Consider the following 24,843-nt stretch of genomic DNA (forward strand, 5'->3'; position numbering starts at 1 on the left):
AAATAATGCTCCAATAAATAAGAGGAATGCATATGTCCTTTCAAATTAGTGTTTTTGTTTTCTTTGGCTATATATCCAGAAATGGAATTACTAGGTTATTTGGTATTTTTAATCTTTTGAAGAACCACCATACTGTTTTCCATAGTAGCTGTGCCAGTTTACATTCCAGTGAACATTGCACGAGGGTTCCCTTTTCTTCACATCCTGCCCAACACTTGTCATTTCTTGTCTTGTTAATAATAGCCCTTCCGATTGGTGTGAAGTGATATTGTGATTTTGATTTGCATTTCCTGATGATTAGTGATGTGAGCATCTTTTCATGGGTCTGTTAGCCATCTGTGTATCTTTTTTTGGAAAAATGTTTATTCAGTGCTTCTGCTCATTTTTTAAGTGGATTTTTTTTGGGGGGTGTTGTGTTTTATGAGTTCTTTGGACATCAGCCCTTTATTGAATATACCATTTGTGAATATATTCTCCCATTCAATAGTTGCCTTTTTTGTTTTGTTGAAGGTTTCCTTCATTGTGCAGAAGTTTTTTTATTTAATGTAGTCCCACTTGTTTATATTTGCTTTGGTTTCCCTTGTTGGGGAGATACATCCAGAAAAAAATTCCTAAGGTTGATGTCCAAGAGTTTACTGTCTATGGTTTTTTTGTTTTAAGAGCTTTATGGTTTCAAGTCTTATATTTGCTCTCCAATCCATTTTGAGTTTATTTTTATGTATGGTGTAAGAAAACGATCCAGTTTCATTCTTTTTCAAATAGCTGTCCAGATTTCTCAACACTATTTATTGAAAAGACTATCCTTTTCTCATTGGATATTCTTGCCTCTGTGTGGGTTTATTTCTGATCTCTCTTCTGTTTCCTTGATCTATATGCTTTTTTTTTTCTTGGTGCTGGTACTATACTGCTGTGATTATTATAGCTTTGTAGTAGAGCTTGAAGTTGGGGAGTATAATCCCCCCTGCTTTAGTCTTCCTTCTCAGGATTCCTTTGGCTACTTGGGGTATTTTGTGATTCCATACAAATTTTAGGATTCTTTGTTCTGTGTCTATAAAAAATGCTGTTGGTATTTGATAGGAATTGTATTGAATCTGTTGGTTGCTCTGGGTAGTATAGATATTTTAACAATATTAATTCTTGCAATCCATGAACACAGCATATTTTTTCATTTATTTATGTCATCTTCAATTTCTTTTATCAGTATCTTACACTTTTCAGAATACAAGTCTTTCTCTTCCTTGCTTAAAATTTTTAGGTATTTTATTCTTTTTGGTGTAATTGTAAATTGAATTGTTTTCTTAATTTTTCTTTCTGATAGTTCATTTTTATATAGAGATGCATATATAGAAATGCACATATAGTATATAGAAATGCAACAGATTTCTGTATATTGATTTTGTACCCTGTAGCTTTACTGAACTCATTTATTGGTTCTAAAAGATTTTTCTTGGAGCCTTGAGTTTTCTATATATATAGTATCATGTCATCTGCAAATAGTGACAGTTTAACTTCCTCCTTACCAATGTGGATGCCTTTTACTTCTTTTCTTGTCTGATTGCTGTGGCTAAGACTTCTAGTAGTATGTTGAATAAGAGTTTGAAAGTGGGCATCCTTGCCTAGTTCCTGATCTTAAAAGAAAAACTTTCACCATTAAGTATGAGGTCAGCTGTGGGTTTGTCATAAATGGCCTTTTTTTATGTTGCCTCTACCCACTTTGTTTAATTTTCATCATGAATGGATATTGAAGTTTGTCAAATGCTTTTTCTACATCTATTGAGATGATTGTATGGATTTTATCCTTCCTTTTGTTGTGGTGGTGTATTACATTGATTGGTTTATGGATGTTGAACCATCCTAGCATCCCTGGAATAAATCTCACCTGAACATGGTGGGTGATCCTTTTAATGTGTTGTTGAATAGAGTTTGCTGTTATTTTGTTGGGGGTTTTTGCATATACATTAATCAAGGATATTGGTGTGTAATTTTCTTTTTTTCTAGTGTCTTTGTCTGCTCTGGGCATTGGTAATGCTGGCCTTGCAAAATGAGTTTGGAAGCATTCCTTCATCTTCAATTTTTTGGAAAAGTTTGAGGAGGCTAGGTACTTGGTCACCATAATGTTTGGTAGAATTCACCTGTGAAGCCATCTTTTCTTAGACTTTTGTTTTTTGGGAGTTTTTTGATTGCCAGTCCAATTTTGTTGCTAGTAATCAATCTGTTCAGATTTTCTGTTTCTTCCTGATTTAGTCTTGAATGATTGGGTTTCTAGGAATTTATCCATTTCTTCTAGGCTGTCCAATTTGTTGGCATGTAATTTTTTGTAGAATTCTTTTAGAATCCTTTGAATTTCTGTGGCATTGGTGGTAACTTCTCTTTCATTTCTAATTTTATTTGAGTCCTCCTTTTTCATGAGTCTGACTAAAGATTTATTAGTTTTATCTTTTCAAAGAACCAGCTGTTAATTAGTTTCACCAATGTTTTTCTCTTGTTTTCTTAGTCTCTAGTTCATTTATTTCTGCTCAGATCTTTATTATGTCTCCCCTTATACTAATTTGGGGCTTTTTTTGTTCTTTATTTTCAATTGAAGTATAGTTGATATACAATATTATATTGGTTTCAAGTATACAACATAATGATCTGACAGCTACATTATTAAATGCTCACCTCTACTACTGTAGTTATTATCTGTCAACATAGAAAGATATTACAGTGTTATCGACTATTCTCTATCCTTACTTTAATCCCTGTGACTAATTGTATTATGATTGAGATTTTGTGCCTCTTTATCCCCTTCAGCTATTTCACACACCCACCCCACCCCCACCCCCATGATAACCACCATGGTAACGTCTTGGTGTCTATGAGTCTATTTCTGTTTTGTTCATTTGTTTTGTTTTGTTTTTAGATTCCACTTATGAAAGCATATTGTATTTGTCTACTTTGTTCTTTTTCTAGTCCCTTTAGTTTTAAGGTTAGATTGTTTGAGATTGTTCTTGTTTTTGGAGGTTGGCCCCTGTTGCTAGATACTTCCCTCGTATAACTGCTTTCGCTGTGTCCCAGAGATTTTGGGCGGTTGTGTTTCCATTTTCATTTGTCGCAAGGTATTTTTTATTTCCTTTTTGAATCCTTCATTGACCCATTAGTTGTTGAATAGCATGTTGTTTAATCTCCATATGTTTGTGTTTTTCCAGTTTTTTTCTTGTGTTGATTTTTAGTTTCATACCTTTGTGGTCCAAAAAGATGCTCTTTGTCATTAGCTGTGGATATCTATTCTGCCAGTCTTCAAGTCGTTTTCAGAGTTAGTTATTTTACTGTATAATAGGTAGTTGCTGCCTCAGTGTGTATATGGGAGGAAGTTAACATGGTGACTTCCTATTCCACCGTCTTCCCCCAAAATCCTCTGGTGGTTTATTTTTATTGTTATTAATTTTTTAAATGTAACTTTTTCCCCTTTAAGTCATAGAAGGAATTACCGTATGACCCAGGTTTCACTCCTCCAAGAGAAATGAAAGCATATGTCCACACAAAAATCTGTACACAAATGCTCATAGCAATATTATTCATAATAGCCAAAATGTGTAAATAACCCACATATTCACCAACTGATGCATAGACAAATTGTGGAATATCCCTACAATGGAATTTTGTTCGACCATAGAAAGGAATAAAGTACTAATATGAGCTACAAAATGGATGAAATTTGAAAACATTTTGCTAAATGAAAGAAGCCAATCACAAAATACCACATATTGTATTATTCTGTTTGTGTGAAATGTCCAGAAAAGACAAATATATACAGACAGCAAGTAGATTAGTAATGGCCTAGGGCTTGGAAGAGAAATGGGGGTGACTGCTAATGAGTATGGGGTTTCTTTGTGGGATGATACTTTATAGTCTGTGTCTGATAATCTAATATCTGGAGTCCCTGTAGATAATGTTTCTGTTGAATGTTTTGCTGAAGGGGTCTTTTTTCCTCCTGTGTCTGTCTTTTTTTGGTTGTGTGTAGGACTTTTTACATGAAATTTTAATATTAGAAATAATTTGAAGCCTAGATGGATGTTATATTTTTCAAAGAAGAATTTTGATTGCTTTTTTCAGGCACCTAGGAGTGCCAGAAATCAGGTATCATATTAATCAAATTCCAGGCTAGGGATTTTCTGGACTGCCCACATGATTTTAAGCTGGGCTGCAGATAATGCAGGAACTGATTTACTTTCACTTCACCTTAATTCCTAGTGTGCAACTGGTGTCATGCTTCACATGAGAGCCTGAAACAAAAGAAACATCAGTAATACTGATCCTGTCTTTATTTTAAATTTGGTATTTTGTTCTTCATGGATTTTTTTCATTAGTTTTAATAAATAATACTGCATTAAAGTATTATTTAACTAGATTACTAAGTTTTTTGGTCCCCCTAAATTTTGTGCCCAAGGTGAGTACTTCACTGGCCTCACCCTATTTCCAGTGTTGGGATTTTTACAGCCTGTGAGTTTGAAGAGGCAAAGTTGTTGGTCCCCCCAACTTCCTACAAAATTTCATAAAAGTCTAGGGGGCAGTCCCTCAATTTCCTCCTTTATTAAGCTAGTTGGAATGAATTGTCTAAAGACTTACACACAGTTAGGGACCAAAGTGGATGAAACATAAACAATTACCTTCATTTTCTTCTGAAAGTGCCCTAAAGTGATAGTTGTGGAGTAACAAGGTAAAAACGCACAAGAATGAAGAGAAGGGAGATGAGACAAGAGCAAATGAGGGTTGTCCACAAATTTTTGGAATATGAGACATTTGATGGAGGAGTGATATGTGACCTAGACCGCAGGGTCCAGGAAGCAGAGACCTTCTGTCGACAGAGACAGATAGTGAGAAATGAGCCAGTTCACCCCACAGAATCCCACAGAAAATGTGTTTTCATTATTAGTTGCTGGAGAGAGGCAAAAACAATTTGCATTCTCATGTCATGGTCTATAATATTCATTTACTGTGTCACCTCAGGGATATTTGAATTCTCCCATGTATTGTCACAGCCTGGTCAGGGGGGACCTAGATCTAATACAAATGCACAATCAATACACTTTATTGATGATATTATGATTATCTTAGAAACTAAGGATCAAGCTAAAAGTGACCTTACTAAGGTCATAAATCATATGACTTATTGGAGATGATTATTAACTCCAAAACAATCCAGGGCTCCCTACAGACTGTAAAATGTAGGGGGACTGCATGAGGTGGAGCAGCCTATGGCATATTGGAGACATAGGAACAAATTGTCATTGCTCCCCACCTCTCAGACAAAACAAGGGACTCAACACATAGTGGGCCTATTTTGCTTTTGGGAAAATCATATCCCTCACTTAGGGATAGATATTAAGTCCAATCCATAAACTTATCCAGGAAAAGGCTATATTTGGATGAGGACCATATGATCCTAATAATGAAAGGATTAGAGGTGATGACTGTCTGTACTTGTGCCAACTGGATTTTCTGGCAAAAGCCCATAGCCACTGATCAATGGTGACCTCTGGGCTTTTGAACTAAAAAGGTACCAAATGCTACTGTCTAGTATACTCCTTCTGAAAGACAGTTACAAGCTTGTTATTGAGCTATGAAATAGCTCCAATAACTGAAAGATATAAGATTATATTAAGACCAGAAATATCCAACATGCCATGGGTGATATCAGAAAATCACTACAAGGAAGACAATGTCCGAAGAAGTTTCATCCTAAAATGGAAATGGTATATACAGGAGCATGCTACTATGAGTTTCCATGGGAGGAATTCATTGTATCCACAGCTAGTAGCTTCTTTTCCCCTAGTGTTAACTATAGAGCTTCCCAAGGAGGATTTGCCTACTGTTATTTGGCCCCTGCTGATGCTCAAACTCATTATAAAAATTGCCTTATTTGCCAAGAGGAAAGACAGAAACCTTAGTTCTGGAGAAATATTCCCAGGAGAAAAGGTCCATCATGTAACTGGCTAGTAGATTATAATTGTCCCTTTACCTATTGTTTGGAGGACTTAAATATTGGCAGGACTTGATACATATCTTGGGTTTGGCTTCACACGCCAATGGCTAAAGCCAGTGCTGTTAATACTATCAAAGGACTGTAATAACAATAACATATAGTACCAGTTTTGCTCTCCTTACATTTCATTAGAGCAGATCACAACACTCACTTCACTGCCTATATAGTAGGGAAACAATGGGCAGAGAAAATCACATTCAGTAATAAGCTTATCATATTGCCACCCTCAAAGTGATGGGTTACTAGGATATTGAAATAGACTATTAAAACATCTTTAAAAAATGAGTAAAAAGTGATTGAAGAGCCAGTCCACAAAATTACAGCATTGTGTCTTATAACTTAACATGAGGGGGATTAGAGGTAGAGCTCCATGAGATAATTAGGTAAAAAATTTTTAATATTGTAGAAGCTAATAAAACTTATAATACTGATATTGACAATCAAATGTATTGGGATATTGAATTTTAACCCCTTGAGGATATTATCCCTGTGGAAGAGGACTGGCCTGAATAAAATTTTGATCTGAGCAATGATAGGTTGATTACAGTTCCTTAATCTTTCAAGAGATACATATTCTAAAATACAGATGGCTCAGAACAGGTAGACAAGCAGACAGTAAAGCTAATTTAAAAATGAGGAAATTTATGCTGGAATTTCTGGATGGCTCATCTGTTTAAATCCATATAACCCCTCAGGGGTTATTACAAATGTGTGGAACCTGTAGTTATAATTTGTCTTTGATTACATACTATCATAAGGCAAGTAATGGCTCGCAAATTAAGAGTGATCATTTTGTTATAAAAAGGCCTTGACAGTCAATCAGGGGATATGCTGTGCTGTGAGGGTTAATTCCTACACGCCTTAAATTGATTGGTTTGAGCTGTTTTGCTAAAATAAGAAACATGTACCACATGACACACTGACCACTGGCCAAGGCCTAAAGTCTAATTACTAGTGTTGCTTTGTAACCATGGGTGGGAAGTTACAGGGCAAAATGTTGGTATTACTTATTGGTAATGGTGAATTGATGAGCTGCACCTGGTCTGAGACTTCCTAGGGTTCTGTCATTGGAGCTAGTTACATAGCAAGTATATGTTCAGATGACCGACAGGGGTTGAGAAACCCTGGTTGAGACTCCACCTTGGGCTCCTTGGTTCTGCGAGGGTCCATGCCCACACTGTGGTTCCTGACCTGAGAAAGTGTCCAGCCGGCCATTACAGAGGTAATGGAAGGAGCCCAGGCTTGTCTGCCCTGGACCTCTTGCCGTGAAGCAGCCTTTGACTGCAAGTGCACTAAGTAATGGGAATCTGGGTATTTTTAATATTACTCCAATTTCTAAAAAAAAAAAACCAACCGTGTGTGTCCATTAAGCTGGCTATGAAAGTCTGAGTAGTGTCTTGTTACGTCCTCCTGAACCGGTGGCTAGTGCTCCTGTGTAAGTAACAAGCTAACACACTAGTGGTGAGATCCATGAACTTTATTATAAAAGGCTATTCCTGAAAGGAAAACCTTGCTTTTTACAGGGATTAGACCTGTCCTACAATGTCAATATTAGATATTTTTATTTGAAATTAAGTTCACTTTTTCACTTTTTATGACAGTGGGTTCGTCCTACTGTTCATAGGTGTTTCCTCTAGATAGTGAATTACGAAGCGGCGTAGTTTTCCCTGGAAGAGTGGTAATCCCAAATTGTTGGATGTGTGATCTAGAAACCTGATGTTTGCAGCAGCAGATGGTGGCCCTTTTGCCAGCTACAGTTCAGAGAAGCCACTGGGTCACAGGAGTTATGGATGAGATAGAAAAGGAAACCTGATAGCAACCCTGTGGTGAATATGAGGCTGCTTCTGTTTTCCTCCACAACCTTGACAAGACAGCACACCCACAAGCAATGTCATACAAGCAGAGACTTTATTAAAACATTCAATTGCACTATCTTTGTTGAAATAATTGTCTTATTGAATAACAATACAGAAATGACAAGATATGAAAGACGGAAGAGTCCAGGATGGCCTGGCCAACTGAGTCAGTTATGGTAATAGTGTTGAGCCTGCAATGCCTTTGCACATCCAGATAATGTCCACAGACAGCTGGACACAGGACCTGAAGCTCAGGATAAGGTCTAGACTAGGTCTGGGCATAGGGCCTCCCCTCCCACATAGCCCCTGGGAGTTATCAGTGGGTATGTGGGAGGGGAAGTCCTGTGCACAGATGAGATCACCCAGGAGGTGAGAAGAGGCCCTAGGACAGGACCCTGTGAACATCTACCTCTTAAGGGTAGGAAGACTAAGTGAAGGAACTTGAAAATGGCGAGAAGAAATGGGAGAAAGCTGTTATCACAGAAATGCAAACAGTGAGGCACATTCAAAGTCATGCTCATGAAGGTCTCAAGTGTCCACTGGAAATGACACTTGAGAGGTCAGGGACATCCGTAGCACACTGTGGTGACAACGTAGAATCAGATAGCAGAAGACCGAGGAATAAGTAAAAGGTGGACAACTGGAGATAGCAGATGTATTCTTTCTGGAAGCTTAGCTCTGAAGGAAAATGAAATTGCCAGAGGAAGAGTTTTTGTTTCAAACGTTATTTTGAGTATGACTATTTGCTGAGGAAGAACAGAACACTCACACAAAGGCAGTAGTTGTAATTGATACAGTGAGTTTCTGGAAGAGGAGAGGAAGAGTTAAAGGACAGTTGTGTGGATTAGACCTGGTCAAAAGGTTCACTTCTTTTTCTGCAGCTGTGGGAGGAGTGTCCCTTTGTAGTGGGATGAGAAGGAAAGACAAACGATGAGATGGAGGCCTGACTTTCCTCTTCAGTAGCTTAGTAAAGGCAAGAAGAGAAAGAGCTTCCACCAGAGGATGCAAATGCAGAGAAATCTATGGGGGAATTGGAGCAAAGAGGCTGAGAGAACTGACACCTGACGGCCTCCTTTTCTCTGTGAAAAATGAAACAGTAAGAGAACATAAAGAAGGCTTGGAATAGCCGCTGAGGAGAACGTGGAGGGTTTATAATAGAATTGGGAATATATATCCTAAGGGTGTGCTGACCCACAGGGCTGTATAGATTTCTTAAGCAGAACTCAGTCCGAGTGCATAACAATAGGTGTTTCTGTGGTAGATGAAAAATGACACCAGAATACAAAGGAGTCAGAGGTGTTGGCAAGAACAGGGTTAAAATCTATGACTCATTTCAAAGTGTATCTGCCTCACCCACTGACCCCCAGATTCTTTTTGTGAATCAGAACGTTTGGCAATTGAGAATGGAGATTCTTTTTCTTTTCTGGGGCCTAAGATTAGTCCCTTATATTCAGAAGTCATTCAGATATTTTTGAATGAATCAATTAACTAATAAATAAAATCTAACTCTGCTAGATAATTCTGAATACAGTATCAGGTTTAAATTTTTATCTCCCATGGATGAATATGCTGATTACTTCAGAGCATTGCAATTCTGTCCCAAGACCCTCATTCCTATAATTTACTTACACTTTAAGTAGACTAATGCTAAACTCCAATAAAATCCATTCTATAACACAAAAGTTTATTAGAATAAAAATACATGTACAGTATCCAACATAAAAATTATTTCACATTGTATGTAGATTTTACCTCCATTTAGTATTTTTAATGCTTTTTAAAATCTGCACTTTAAATATTTTGCATACCTGTAAACAAATCTTAGATTACCAAACATGCAGTGTATACATTAGATATTGAAAATCAAAATTTAGGGATGGGAACTAACACTTATATCCTATTGCACTAAATATTTCTGTAAAATTTTGGACAGAAAAGGAGATTCAAATAAATCACTTAAAATGAGGTAAGTTGTATGAAAAGGTTTTAGTAGCAAATATCACAAGTGTTGAGATGAGAATAATAAAAACATTCATGGAAAATTCATTTAAATGTTTGCATAGTCTAGGTTATTTAAAAAAACATCTGAAACTATTGTTATTAGAAAAAGAGACAATATCTGTTTCTACTTAAGGTAATTATCTGATTCTAAATCTTTCATTTAGAAAAAAAAAAGTGATACAAACATTCAGGAGTCTAGCAAAAAGTGAAAAAAAAAAAAAAAAGGATTAGGACCAGTATTTCAAGCTGCCTTTTGGAAAGAAAATTAAAAACAGAGGTAGATGGTTAAATATTAGCAGCCAAGTTACTCAATTACTAGTTTTGTCTTGGTACACATTCACCAAATTTTAATACTTGAAGCCAAATAGTAAATAACTTTAGAAGTAGAAAGTAAGACCTAGCACAAGTTATTTTCCTCACATCAAAGAAAAGTAATAAAAATAAACCAGGCTTAGGACCCCTATTAAGGATATGATTGTTTAAAGCACTACAGTTCATGAACTTCTTAAAGGAGGAGAGTGGACCTTGTCCCTAAGCTTTCTAGGCTTGTTTGAAGCTAAGCCCCTTCAGGCCTGGTCAAAGTATGACTGCAGAGTGCCTCGGCGCCGGACATCACAGGTCCAGCAGTGGAAGCCTCCTCCCAGGGAATTGGCATTACGAATGTTAACCTTAATGGTACTGATACCTGCATTGAAAGAGAGAGACATGGTCAGTTAGATGGACTCCCATGAATATCCTCCTACAGAAAGTAAACCTAAAGAAGGGTGGGAATCCTGTGGTTAGTCTACCCCAACCCAGGAGAGTCTTTCAATTTTATTGTCACCAATTATATTGCATCTTTCTGTATTCCACTGCTGATAAACCTTCACCAGAAAGTCAGAAGAGACTCTGAAGTCTATTTTGTTCTAGACAGTTCACAAGTCAACAGGTTGGATGAGCAGATATATTTGCCAAATGTTCAAAGACAATCAAGTACTAAAATTTCAAGAACTTTTAAAATTATACTTTTACTTTGTCAGACTGTTTCTAATTTTATTATGCCAATTTAGTAGGAAAAGTGTAATTTAGCCAACCTGAAGAGTTGACTTTACTTACTTACATATAAACAGAGTTTATCTGACATGAGTAACCTTACCAGACCACCTTAAGGAACCATGAAACAGAGCTCATATTTAGTATCTGGGTTGTGTGGTCAGGTACTATCAGATCTACTCAATTTAATCTGGCACCATTTATGTTGACATGGTTAAATACCAACCAACCAATGGTATTTAGGAAGACTCTGTTGTGTTTGGCATAATGGGATTTTAGAAAGAAAATCTTTCTTCTCTCTCAAGGAATTTCATTATTTTGGGGGGAAAGATAAGTTACAGAATCACTGAAGGTGACTAAAGTCACTACATCATTGGTATAGTCAGGGAGGGGAAGGCAGCAGGAGCTGTCAGAAAAGACTTTCCTGAAAAAGTGAGACTGAGAAGGACTTCAAAAACAGAGAATAGGGATTGGAAGGGGTTAAGGAGTGGGCTTGGGATAAGAAATAGGCTTTTAAGCATAAACCTATGTCCTGATAGACATATCTTATTCAGATGGCTATAACTATATTAATCCTGACTTGGAGAGAATTCAATTGCTTGATAAAGTTTGCTTTAATGAGTTCCTGTGTCTAAAAAGATTTATTTAAAAATAAAATTATAAAGCAGCTACACACTCCCTTATGATCTTCTGAGGTAAGGCAGGGACATAGGACAAGCACCATGATTAATTTTTCCTGCCTATGAAGAAAAATGCTGATATATAAACAGTACAGTAAGAACAGGAGGAGGAGGGACTCCATCTTAAGCATAAGGTTCCATTTTAAAAACCAGGGAGTTGGGCAGTAAGATTCTTAACATATTTTATGGTAATCAGACAATAAGTTACCCTAACTTAAGGCAGGGAAAATAGTCCTAAATGATATGACCCTACTGCTCAAGGGTAACAACTATCTTGGAGAAGAACAGGATCAAGAAGTTCCTTGTGTTAAGTTTATCTTACAGGATATCTAGGACAGACTATGGATGGTAAAATAATGTCTCTCATTGGAGACAGACATTATGAGACCACATGTCAAGCCTATGTCCCTGAGGCTCTTTGCCCAATTCTTGAAAGCCTTAAAAGACAGAATCCTAAGCCTTTAAACACACCTCCTCTCTGAGGTTGCCCATACTCCCCCTTCTTTGAGTGTGTACTTTGCCTTAAATAAAGACTTCTCACTGCTCAAAAAAAATTATAAAGCAGCTATGGGTGCTTAATAATTTTTAAGTTGAGAAACAGTAAAATCTTAATGGACAAAGAAACTGAACCTAGAAAGTAGGTTATTATATGAAACCAGAAATATGTGGCATAGCATTAAGGGTCATATCCTTAGATCAGGCTCCATCTAAATGGAAGCCAATCCTTTTAAACTAATACTACAGTAACAAGAGATGTATCAAAGTTGCAAATAACTTCTTCTCGGTATTATGCTCAAAATATATAAGACATAAATTAAAACATGACTCAGTTTCAACAATTATATTGCCTAGCTTTATGTGACTCTTAGGATTTGTCAAGTATGTTAACTGTAATAAACAAACATGCATACTTCTGTACTCCACATAATAGCCGTATCAAACCCTTTCAACACTTTTCCAATAGCATTAGAATAACTGGTCTAAATTTTGTTATCAGGATAAGCAAACTCCCACCCAAACAAAACCAGTTCTGCTTCTCAGTTCAAAGCTGAATAATTTACTAACAACCCTCTATTTGCATTTACTTTGTTCGTTGTGCTTATCACATATAAAAGTCACTTTTGTATGTGTATCCTTGTAAGTCCTTTAAAAATTACTTTTACAGGACCCCTAATAATTTATTTGGAGAGGGCTCACTATTCTACATGCTCTTCTGCAAAGGATAGTTCTTCATAAATGGGTACCTGGAGGTTAGGTAAGTCATAGAAGATTGATGAAGTTATTATTGCTAAGGGGCTGTCAGAGGAGCCTGGCATGCATCTCCAATCTTTTAAGGTTAGGATTGTTGAAAACAAAAAATTTTGTGCATCTTTGAAATAATAACTGGTACCTCTAAAAAGAATGGAAAATGAATTAGATAAATCCTACATTAGACCTGGCAAGGCATTTTTTCAGGTCTTCTCAGATAAAACTTTTCCTGTATGACAACATGTTTCACTTATTATACATACCCAGCTTTTCAAACATCTTTTGAATTGGGACTTCATTGGCATCTACCATAACACGCTTTTCGTCTAGCATTAAGACATTCATGGAAAGCCATTTGGATGACATCCATAGTGGGTGATCTAAAAATAGCAACAAACTGTTAAATCCTATCTGCTATCATTTTGTTTAAAGCAAGGATTTGAAAGTGAAGATATTAAAATGACTATTCAATTCTTTAAACAGTTCACTTTCCCTGTGAAAGTTTATTTTAATCTTAAGATAATTTACCTATAAATATTATGACTTGATCTATACTCATTATACATTTGGATTTCAACTTGGTTTCTTTAAAAAGTCATTTCTTGCTTTACGTGATGTTGTTTTATACTGATTTTTCCTGTCTACTCACTTTCATTTTCTATGGAAGGAGTGGGTGTGAACACAACTCCCAGCCTTGTTCTGGTACCCATAACCCCAAGTGCTTTGTTTACTACTTTTTTTTTTTTTTAACTAGTTTACTTCTTACTGGGGAAACATTTTCTCTAGACTGCAGAGATCTGGGCTACTGTCTACGGGTGAAAGATCCTCAGTTACTGAAGGAACCATTTAGTCTGAGTATATAAAAGTAAACCTACCATCAGGGATGACTGGTATTGGAGGAGTAACTATAGTCCATCCTGCTTTCTTGAAAAGATCAATCTGCAAGATCAAAAAAAACAACCCCCACCAAGAGGCTTAAATCTATATATACTATTCTTATCATTCTTAGTTTCTGTTAGCCCTTATGATTAATCATTCTTTTTGAGAAGCTGTGTCAACCGCCAAAATAAAGAAATTAAAATTTCAAAACACTTGGGTGATTTTGTCTGATCCTAATTAATGACATACATAAAATCTCCATATTACCAGATTAAAGTTAAAAAGCAACAGAAACATTAAAGCTTTGAAAATATTCTTGTGCTTTTGTCAGGTTTCAGAGATTTAAAAATACCAAAGATACTTACCTTGAGAAATTCTCATTACAGAAAATGAAAATATTAATCTATTAAATTGCAGAAAACAAAAATGTGACTATGTCAAACCTGTAGTCCATCCAGTTCATAGTGTGTCACTTTATATCCATTAGGAATGTACTTCCAAAAAACTATAATTGTCCTTATGACCTATTATAATTCAGCCATCCCTATGTTCATATACCCACTTAGTATATCAGTAAAGTGAAATGAATGATATTGGTCATCGGATCTAAATATATGGGCTAGAAATGAACAGTAACGTGGTCAAAGTGATTTTTAAAAGGTGTACTGTGGCCTAGCAAGTAACACAAAATCACTTACTGCCCAACTGGAAGTTGGGAGCAGCAGGTGGAGGGAGGGGGCTGCAGGTGAAGGGGAAAGGCCAGGTGCAGTGCAGCAGCTCCACTTCTCCCTGCAGAGGGAAGAAGATACCCACTGCCCAGTGGCATTGCCCAGACATGCAGAGATCATCTTGTTTGCAATTTAGCTGCTATGGAACCCTGGCTGCAAGTTATGAGATGATATCAATCTTTTTGCTTAGACACAAAACACACATGTACAAACCTGAGGCTTTGACTGCAGCAAGCAGCCAAGGCCAAAGTCTGATGACACTACACTAACTGTCATGGCTATAGTGTGCATTTGTGAGTGTTGGGCATCTTGAAGCAAATACATCACAAGTAATCCAATGTTTGCTTATAATAATGTTGAGCATTGCTGAATCTGTCATTTAGAACCATTAGGAATCAGAGAAGGGCTTGAAATAAAAGTGGGAATTACTTCAGTTGCTAGACTTACTGCTTTACCAGTGTCTTAAGAACTCCCTTACCTGGTGACATGGTCGGTCAGGGTTGGAAAGCACAAGACCAGGTCCAATAATATTGAAGGTGGCATCAATATGCATTGGGTTGGGATCTTTAAAGGAGATGATATGCACTCTGTAGTCTGGAGCAAGATGCCTTCGCATCCATTCAATACCCAGGTAGTTTGTCACCTGAAAATAAAAGGAAGACACAAATCTCTAAAAGATTTGGTTCTATATTTAGATAAGTGAAAATATTTCAATTTGGAAATAAAAAATACAGTAATAAAGTATGACATTTCAGAGGCAGCCTTTATTAACCTGGCTTCTCTGTGCAAAAATATCTCTTCCAGCTCGAATGAAGTCAGCAGCATCAAAGCATGGCTCAAACTCAGTCGTCACAAATTTTCCCTGAGCTGCCAATTTGTGTCTGTCTTCTACAGAACGGATGGGGTAATCCTAATTGGAAGAAGAATGAACACATACAATGCATTGGTTCATGAAGAATGATTTATAGGGCATTCATTACCAAGTTAATAGAACACCATCATTTCCCAAAACATCACTACCCTGTTCTAGACTAAAACACACACAGGGAAGATATAACCAAACCAAAACAAACAACAAAAAGTAAAAAACTGGGTATGACAGCAATTTCCTGATGCTTAGAAGCAACTGGTACAGAGGCAGTTATGATTCTGAAAATATTCTGTGACCCACCCATTGATTTATGTAGCTGTCTACAGTATGGAAAGCCAACAAGATGAAGTCATTCTGTGCTTTTAGAAAAGGAATTTGGTCCTGAGCCTAACTCTTACCATAAAATGAGATGCCATGCGTCCTCTGCCAAGTTTGATTTGGTGTGGTGGAATGCATTCATTACTTATTTTTGTCTTTAAAACCCCAGAAGAAATTCTGATTTTCTGATTCTTTCTATAAGTGATCAAATAATACGTGATCTAATAAAAGACATATATTTATTTTTACAATGAATTTGGCCTATAAACCAAATTCTTTTCTAGGAGAGGAGAATGGAGTATAGTCTCATGACTTTTCTGTCTCTACCAAGAAATACCTGTGTACCATTAGGCAAGTTTTCCTTCCTGTAAGGGAATGATACTTCTCCCTCAGAAGGGTTTGTAAGGAACAAGCAGGCCTGAGCATGAGAATAAAGCACTCAGCTCAAGTCCTAGCATTTGCTAAGCACCAAATAAGTGTTAGCTATTATCATTACTGTTATCATCACAATATTATTTAATCTTATTTCCATTATAAAATAATTTTTAAAAAGTAAACGATGCTCTCAGTTTCTGAAATGCATACTAAATACAAGGTATCAGAAAAACCTCAATCTTATTCTCTGTGGATTACTTAGAAAAGTTACTAATAAACTCACCTGTAATTTGGACTTACCTGGTCATAAAGCTCATCAGCCATTGTGGGCTTAGGAGCTGTTGTCCACTTGGCGCCACGGTGGAAATAGTCTTTGATAATTGACCGGTATGCACGGTACTCAAAGAAGCGAGCACGCCATGCCATGGGAGCCTCAATAATCTCGTTTCCCACAACTATCAGAATGTCTCGAGGCATCGCACCATACAAACCTGTCAGACCAAAAAGTTCCACGACAGCCTCAGTAATGTCAATATGGAAGACAGAGAAGTCTATATAATATGACCCCATTATGTGGCGGAAAAAAAATTACAGAAAACCAGCATGTGTACGTATATAATTACATGCAAATGGAAAAAATATAGAATGATATATACTGGATTGTTAACATGACTTCTGTGTGGGGATGGCAAAGCCAAGCCAACCCCCCAAAAGAGACGAAAAGGGGGAAAAAAATGAAGTAGCGAGGTCCTTGTCCAAAGAGATCCTGAATTACCAAGTTTTCCCCTCTTGTAAGCTCCTTTCTCACTACAAGAAACAGTGTTTCAGGGAATATCATGACCACAGATAAAAATTGTGCTGAGGATCACTTTTAAAACTATAAACAAGAACACTGAACTCGGGCTCAAGAACAATCTTGTAGCAATGTCAGTTCAAACTAAAATGGTAATGTCTATTCCTATCTTAATTCTTGTACTTAAGGAAAATTAAACGGAAGCCACTATTCTTATGTAAAGAAATGGCCATATAGTTTGAAAAACTGCTTCTTTCAAGGAGATTCTCATTTACAGTAGAGTTTAGAATATGTTCATCTTAATCATATCAAAAAGAAACTGTTCCTAAATAATCTTTAAAGTTTCAAAGTATTATTAAAACAAAAGAATCTCTGAGAAATTATTGGCATGTTCTCCTTACACACTAAGAAGTAAATTAAAAAATAAGACACTAACAGTTTAGGTATCTGATATCACTTACCTGAAGACTCAAAATCAGGAGTTTTATACTTCAGTGACCAGTCGATGGGGTCAGGCCTCCTCACAGTCACTCCTTCCATTTTTAAAATATTGCACATTTCCTCAATTTCAGCAACAGCTTTTTTTAAGTGATCTTTGGGAAAATAATGGCCTCCATGCTTCTGGTAAAATGGCCAGTACTTTTCATATGTGTTAGCCTAGAAGCAGCAGAAAGTAAGTGAAATACTTACTAGAGAAAAACCCAACTCATGATAGTTTCATAGGCAGTGAATAATGATTCATGCAGCTTAGCACAACTGAGACTAAGACCACGTCTTCTCCAGTGTCGATCCCCTGCACCGAGCACACTGCTTCTGGAAAGACACTATTTGGTGAGAGTGAATGCTAAATTCTCTTGACGTCTGCAGACCTTTAGCTCCCCCTGCCTGAGATATCATGTCCTAGCACTCAGCATGTCTGCCCTCAGATGGGCTTGGAATCCTTTTGGGCCAGTTTTTACAGGCTTCCTAGACACAACAGGACACATAACAGTTTCATCAAAGTCAAATAACCACCACACACACACACAAATAGCATAAGAGAATAAAAGCACACCCATACTAAAATAAAAACCCTGGGCTATCATGTATCACAGATTCTGTCTAGGAAACAGCACTGCAAGGTATTTTGTGAGAAAAATGACAATCCCCCTTAAAGGTTAAGGACACACTCTTAAGTGTGCTTTTTTTCTCTTAAAAATCCATGACTGATCTTCTTATTCAACAGAATTAGCACTTGGCAAAATGATGCATCAGTGCAAGTCTGCCTTTGGTATTTCCTACCCTTCCCTGTCAACACATTACTCAACAACAGCTCTCCTCTCCCCAATCCATCCCACTCTCATACTGCTTCAGGTCCTTCTGTCAGAGAATAACATGATTTGATAAATGAATTGGCAAATTTTTAGCAGCTGCAAAAAAAAAAAAAAATTCGGAAGCATCCAAGGGTAATATGCACTTTAAAAGACAACTGAATGGAAAACAGTTGAATGCTTTAAAAAGGCTCGATTTGCTAAAAATGACTGTTGAGTTAGGGTAGGTATGACTAAAATTCTGCTTTTTGAAAGTATAAAAATGTACGATTCTTCATCTGGATAGTTTTGCATGCATTTCTCAGTCAATTTATTGGGAAATACAGGCAATACATATGGATGTAATTTATCAAGATGAGATGAAGCAGAATTCCAAGCAGAAGATCTAAATGCTAAGAAAAAGCCTTGGACTTTCACCAAAACATTGGCAAAACAATGTACATTTATACATATTTAAAAAAATATTTATTTGTGTCATTGATAACCAACTACGAGTCCTGATTGTGTCAAATAAAGTTTTCATTACAAATCGACAATTTGAGATAGTGGTAAAGTGGGGAATTTGAGATAGTGGTGAAGAAGGGGAAAATGGGTAATGAGATAGAGTGTGTCTGTGTAGCTCTTTAATGTCAAAGACAATGTCTTTTCCAGATTTTCTGCCTCTACTTCCATTTTCACCTCAGTATGATAAATATCTCACATATGGAGGCAGACCTGCCTCTTGACAGTTCAGTATCTAGGTTCATATCAGTAAGGCTGGAGCCATGCCTGGTGGGGAAGGAGTAAGAATCTGAAAGGCATGTCTTTTCCAAACTAGCAGACATGAAGGACGCCAGTAAAGCTCTAAAACAAGGCCTGGTAAACTAAAGTTCATGGGCCAGATCTCCCCATTGCCTGTTTTTATAAATAGTTTCATGAGAACACAGACACACTCATTAATTTACGGTTGCTTTTGCACTACAGTGTCAGAGTTGAGAGGTGAGTAGTTGTGGCAGAGACCTACTGTCTGCAAAGCCTGAAGTATTTATTATCTGGTGCCATATGGGAAAAGTTTGCCAACTCCAGACTAAATTATTAGTTAGTTGCTTTACTTTTGAAGATCTATAGGCAAACAACAGGCTCGATTTCTAGACCTTGAAGGACATTATCAGTGTTAAAAATGTGAGTTTTTAAGATCAAACCACTTTTTTAAAAACAAAACAAAAAAGTACTCCACTGTTTTCTACTCCTCTGAAGTGCTTCAGCAGCAACCAGAAGCAGAGGATAATGACTCTTTATATTCCTCTCTGACACATACTGGTACTACTCATCCATTCACCACTTCCTCCTTCTCATGCCAGGCACATCTCCTGCAGTCCACTAAAGGACAAGCTTTTGAAAATTTAACACTGGGTTATAGCACACGCACAGCCATGTTGTCTTGCCAGACACATTCCAAAGTATCCCATGTGACTATTTGTGGAGTGAAGCTTGCCTTGATAAAGAAGAAGTAAACTTCCCTGGGAGAAAAAAGTTATATGAACAAGTGTGAATTTCCTTGTATAAACTCATATTCTAGCTAAAGCTGAACAAAGTCCAAATGATCAGGGCATACTACGTTTTCCAAGAAATAGGTGGAAATTATTTACACTTCCTTTATAATCCTGCTAAATGAGTTAGCAATCATTTACAAAGTGTCTGCAAGATAAAAACATACTATATTAAAAGCTTAGCATATGATGTTTTTAATAACCTGCTGCAGAGATGTAGCTGTATTCCTAGAAACTCTACAGTCTTTAAGAGCCTAAAATCCTTCAGGGGGGCTGCCAGATAAAATTTTAAATTCTGTCTTTGGAAGGTAAGGAAATCTCAATGGAAACTTCCTATTTATCCCGTGGCAAATTTTTATTAACCTTGATTGACTTTCTATTTTAGAAAAGGTCCTCTATGAAGGGTTTTATACAAAAGCAAAACAAAAGGCACATATCTGATGGAAAGTATTCACTATGTTTTGCAGAATAAAAAGCCATATAGCTCTTTAAAATTGTTGCTTCCTGATCACTGTTCCTTACTCCCATAAATTTATCCAGCACTTATATTTTCCAACATGCCTTACGTCTAATTCCATATAAACAGTTCACTACATTATCTTTCATTGTTCCCAAACTGATCACTACATTGTGTCATGTTTCTCCAACTACAAGGGGAGGCCTTGCCTTCTAGGGGCCATGAATATTCTAGATTTAATTGGCTCTCCCTCAGTACCTAATTCAGTATGTGGCATAAAGCCGAAATAACCAAATGAATGAAATCAATACTGCTAATGCTAGTAATATCTATAACCATTACACCCCTGATGTACTTTTGTAATGTAACTGGCAAACTGGATCATCCATACAACTATAATGAGTTATTTCTTTTCCTTTAAAATCCTTAACATGTAACCTATTACCTTCATATTTAATCTCATGAGGTAGATAGCAAGCCTCTTAATATCTTCATTTTACTGAGGCCCAGAAATTTGTGGAACCTTGCACAAGATCAAACAGCTGATTAACTGAGACTAGTAGTGTCTAGTTTTTATCAAATACCTAATTCAATTCTAGTTGCCTGACTTAAGCCTAAGTACAATTTCCAAGAGTGAGAAAGAACTCAAAATAATGTCTAAGAATTCCGATTCTCACTTGGTATAAAAGGCAACAATTTTAAAGAAAATTAGAAGGATAAACTGTTGCCTGGATCTGAAATTTAATTTCATCCAATTAAAATGGTTAGGAGATGGGGCATCTTTTCAAGAAAAAGACTTTAAAAAGTTGACTTTTTAAAACATGTCAATGATCTATAATCTGTCAAATTTCAAGTATCAGAATCAAAGGTAATTTCACAATACGAAGTTATTACCTTATTACCCTATCTTCAAGATCTAACTCAAGTATCATTTTCTTGGAGAACTTCCTAACTATCCAGGCACCTGATCATTGCTTTCTCCTTAGCTTTCCTGACACTTCAGCTGCCTTAGCAGTTGCTTGGCAATAAGATACTTAGTATCTGTCTTCATTTCTAGTGAAGATCATCTCTATCCAAACAGAAAGCAGGTTCTCTTGTGATAGTACCTCTGGAGTCATGGCCCAAGGTAGGCAACATTTCTGATGAAGAGGACAATGGTGTAACAGGATTTATTTACTCAATCTATGTTACAAATAAAAATGTAAATATTCAGGAAGAATTTAAGTACACTGAAGATATATTCATAACCCGTTATGAATGGAAACTTAGGCTCCGTCTTCAATGTGGATTGCATTTCTGTAGATATGGGGCCCTCATGAAGTATACAATCTGAACACCCAACAAAAGAGGCCCTGGCCATAAGAATATTACAGATAAAGAACACTAGGAGTTTTTTTTTTAAAAAGGGATTGTTATCAGGGAAATACTGGAAGGCTTCATAGAAGGTGCCACTGGAATGAGGTGGTACGAAGAGTGGTAAGTTTAAATTGCAGATAAGAGGGGTGCAGGAAGATAGGTGGAACTGTCCTAGGTGGGAGCAAAGGCATGAGACTTGTTTGGGGAACAGTGAACAGTGTAGTTTCGCTGCTTATGTGTCTATCTTATAAAGTCTGCTGCAAACCAAGGTGAAATATTAGAAGTGAGGGGGACCCAAACAGGAATGAACATCTGCTGACCTATCCTACTAACACATCTCTAAGGTGAGCCAGTGTCTGAAATGAAGAGTCATGGAGAGGCGGACTGTGAAGGATCTTGAATACCATGAGGATTTTATCCTAAGGTTTTGTAGGCGGGAGGATTTGGAAACTATAGGCGTGACCGGAACAAGATAAATCACACGAATGAATTCTGGTTTAAAAAAATTTCTGATAGAAGGTGCAGAGAAGGGTGAGTTGGGGAGACTAGTGGGGAGTTAAGTGAAATAGTCTAGGCAGGAGATGAGATCCTGACCTCAGGCAGTGGTAGAGGGATGGTGGCAAGCTTCCTTTTGACAGAACACTTGTTAGATCTTGGAGAATGGATGTGGAGGGTGTGGCAGAAGGCAAAAATCAAAGGTTATTCTTTGGTGTTTTGGCTTGAGTAAAAAGGCATGCTAAAAACTAAAAAGAAGGAATGAGGAAGGGTCCAGTTTAGCAGTGTGGCTAGCAGTGGAACTCAGGTGTGCAAAATTCAAGGTCCGGTGGCAATAGCCAGTAAAGAGCTTAATTAAAATGTCTCTCTGGAGAGAGATCTGGACTAGACTGGTGGTGGGAGCTGAAGCTCTGAGTACAGCTAAGAGAAGAGGGCCAAAGTGAAATTGTGTTCAACTCCAATATTATAGCCAGTGAAGGAAGATGATATGAGGAATAGCGAAAAAATTCAGGTATGTGAATACCCTTGCTTTACCTTCACCTCCACAGTGAATAGTGGAACACAGGCGTTTTCTGCTCTGCCCACAATCACTTCCTCCAAAGGGTCCCATTCATTGTAAGAGGAGACAGGGCAGTCCTTGGGCAGAGGATCTGTGGCCTTGTCAGCTGCGAAGGAATTTCGGGAGGAAGCCGTAGCTGCCTGGGTGCTCTGGAAAGTTCGCTGCACCCATCCTGTTAAAATTCTTCCAAGCTTCCAAGAACAAAGAGAAGATTATTATGTAGTACTATACAATAAGGGGAGGGAGAAATAAGAGGTGGGGCTTTAGAGTCATTCAAAGCCTAAAATCCTTCAGGGGGGGTTTTACCTTCTTGTTTGTTTATACTTTCTTTTTTGTATATTATGTTAATTGGCATAACTCTTTAAAGTCCCTCAGAAGATTCTGTCCCCAATGACCATAAACAGCCATTTCTTGGAAGGGTTTTCTGCCATCAAGCTTTAAGCTGCTCTTCCACAGAGGACTGGTCACCCTCTTGCCAGAAAACCACAGAAAGCTGCTGCTTGACTCCTTGCCAAGCCCAGCTGGGGGAGGGACCCTCATTTCCCTTTTAGGGTGAACGGTTACCGGTATTAGGCTTCCCCCTCCCCAAAATGAAAATATAGAAGCCTTTGTAATAAAGGACTTTATCCTTCAGAACAATGAGCTTCAAACTAAAAATTTTTCCTTGCTGACACACTTCACATGCTTTGGCACTTCATTCTGGGAATGACCAAGTGCCATCTGCTCTATTTTACAGACGGTTCACACCATCGTAGCCAAGAGAGGCACAAATTTAAACTAGAAAGATCTAAGAGCTTCAAAAAAGCCTTTTGAAAATGCAGGGCCTATAAAAATCTAAAGCAGGGAGAGTTGTTCACCAGCTGGGCAAACCTCAACCCTTACACGTCTATCCTACTGTTAAAAACCGTAGGAAGGAGGCAGGAGGGGAGCCAGGGTGGAAACCAACACAAGAGGGAGAGTGGCAGCTGTTCCGGAACCAGTTGCTGAGGAGAGCCAAACTGCTAAGCTATTCCTGTCCTAGGATCTAGGGAGGGTCTGCAGGCGCGTGCTTACACACCCGGGATGCGAAGGGCGGGGACGTGCGAATCGAACTTGCTCGAACTCCTCTCTCCACGCAAGACTCCATGTTATACTTGGATTGGGCCTGCTCGCTCCCATTCCGTTCCTAATTCCCGCTTTGCGTCATCGCCAGACCATCCGCCCCCCACGCATTTTCCCCAACTCTGTCCACTCAGGGCACTGACCCCCACCCAAAACGCCCTCTTTGTACCAATAAGGGTTACTCATTGCCTCCACCCCTCACCCCAGGCCGGAAGTGCCGTAGCGCAACCCAGCTCTGGCTGCGAGCGCGGAGCGCCCTGTGCTCACGGCCCCCTCGGAGGGCAGCTGTACCCACGGACTGTGGCCCCAACGCAAGACCCCTTCCCCGGGGCCCTCCGCCAAGCTCCCGGCAGCCAGTAAAGGCTCTTGAAGCCGAGGTTCCGAGGGGCACCCAGTCGGTAATCGTCATGCAGTGCTGGCTGGGGAAGGCGAGGGAACGCAATGGGGGGCGCATGCAGCCACGGGACGAGGCGGCGGTGCACGCACCCGAGACCCGATGTAATGCAGTGCCTCGGCACCGCGGCTCCCACCGCGCAGACACCGCACCCGCAGCATCGCCCCGCGCCTGGCTGGTCCACACGCTGAACGTTCCGGTGTTCTGTCGCGTCCGTCCGAGTGGCCTGCGAGCGCGCCAGCAGCGGCGTGCCGACCCGCGGCCCGCAGGCTTTTGTCGCCTCGCCCCGCCCCCGTCGCCTCCCGCGCGCCCCATTGGCTGCCGGGAACAGGTGGCGGGGCCCGCGGAGCGCACGCCCGCGCGCAGGCTGCTCGCAGTACGAGCTGCTGGAAACTCGGACGGCGCGGGGTCAAGTTCCGCAGCTGGATCTTTTTTAGCTCGTGCGCCTGCCTACTGGCGTTTGCTGCACGCCGCGAAGCCCAGTCCGGGTCCGCCGAAGGAGGCCCGCTAGTGCTTCAGGCAATGTGGAGGGGGCGTGGGGACGCGGCTTCTGTCGAAGTAAATTAATAATGTATACATACACTGTTTTAAATTTACATTCATGAATTTAAATATGCAAACCATGAGTACAGTCACACGTTTAAACTCGTCTGTGTGCACTGATTCAACCTTAATCAGTTTACAGTGAGCGAAACCACCTAAAGTTTAGGTGATTTTAGGACCACGCCGGAGGACTGGAGGGGAGTAAGTCTAGAACTCAGGTTATCCTCTCCCCAGAGTGCTGCGCTAACCGCCCTCAAGCCTGTTCGGTGTTATTTGACATATTGGCCGTTTCA

General features: G+C 38.7%; 1 protein-coding gene across 1 annotated transcript; it reads right to left on the bottom strand.

The window, feature by feature from the left end:
* Positions 1-9,544: 9,544 nt before the first annotated feature.
* GATM (glycine amidinotransferase) lies at positions 9,545-24,273 on the bottom strand. Its single transcript, XM_036905420.2, has 9 exons — positions 24,100-24,273; positions 22,488-22,703; positions 17,268-17,463; positions 16,314-16,504; positions 15,222-15,359; positions 14,928-15,092; positions 13,718-13,781; positions 13,106-13,222; positions 9,545-10,567 (listed from the first exon to the last, which is right to left on the bottom strand). The coding sequence occupies exons 1-9, from the start codon at positions 24,166-24,168 to the stop codon at positions 10,449-10,451; spliced, it is 1,275 nt and encodes a 424-aa protein (XP_036761315.1). The 5' UTR covers positions 24,169-24,273; the 3' UTR covers positions 9,545-10,448.
* Between the last annotated feature and the right edge of the window lie 570 nt (positions 24,274-24,843).

Source organism: Manis pentadactyla, chromosome 11 (genome assembly GCF_030020395.1).
Source record: "Manis pentadactyla isolate mManPen7 chromosome 11, mManPen7.hap1, whole genome shotgun sequence".
In the NCBI taxonomy this organism is placed as follows: domain Eukaryota; kingdom Metazoa; phylum Chordata; class Mammalia; order Pholidota; family Manidae; genus Manis; species Manis pentadactyla.

Excerpts from the sequence above, each read along its gene's own strand:
- GATM (XM_036905420.2), bottom strand. The coding sequence starts at position 24,168 with ATGCTGCGGGTGCGGTGTCTGCGCGGTGGGAGCCGCGGTGCCGAGGCA. Across the intron at positions 22,704-24,099 it reads TGCATTACATCGGGTCTCGG|CTTGGAAGAATTTTAACAGG; the intron begins GTGCGTGCACCG and ends TGTTCTTGGAAG. Across the intron at positions 17,464-22,487 it reads TATTCACTGTGGAGGTGAAG|GCTAACACATATGAAAAGTA; the intron begins GTAAAGCAAGGG and ends TGCTGCTTCTAG.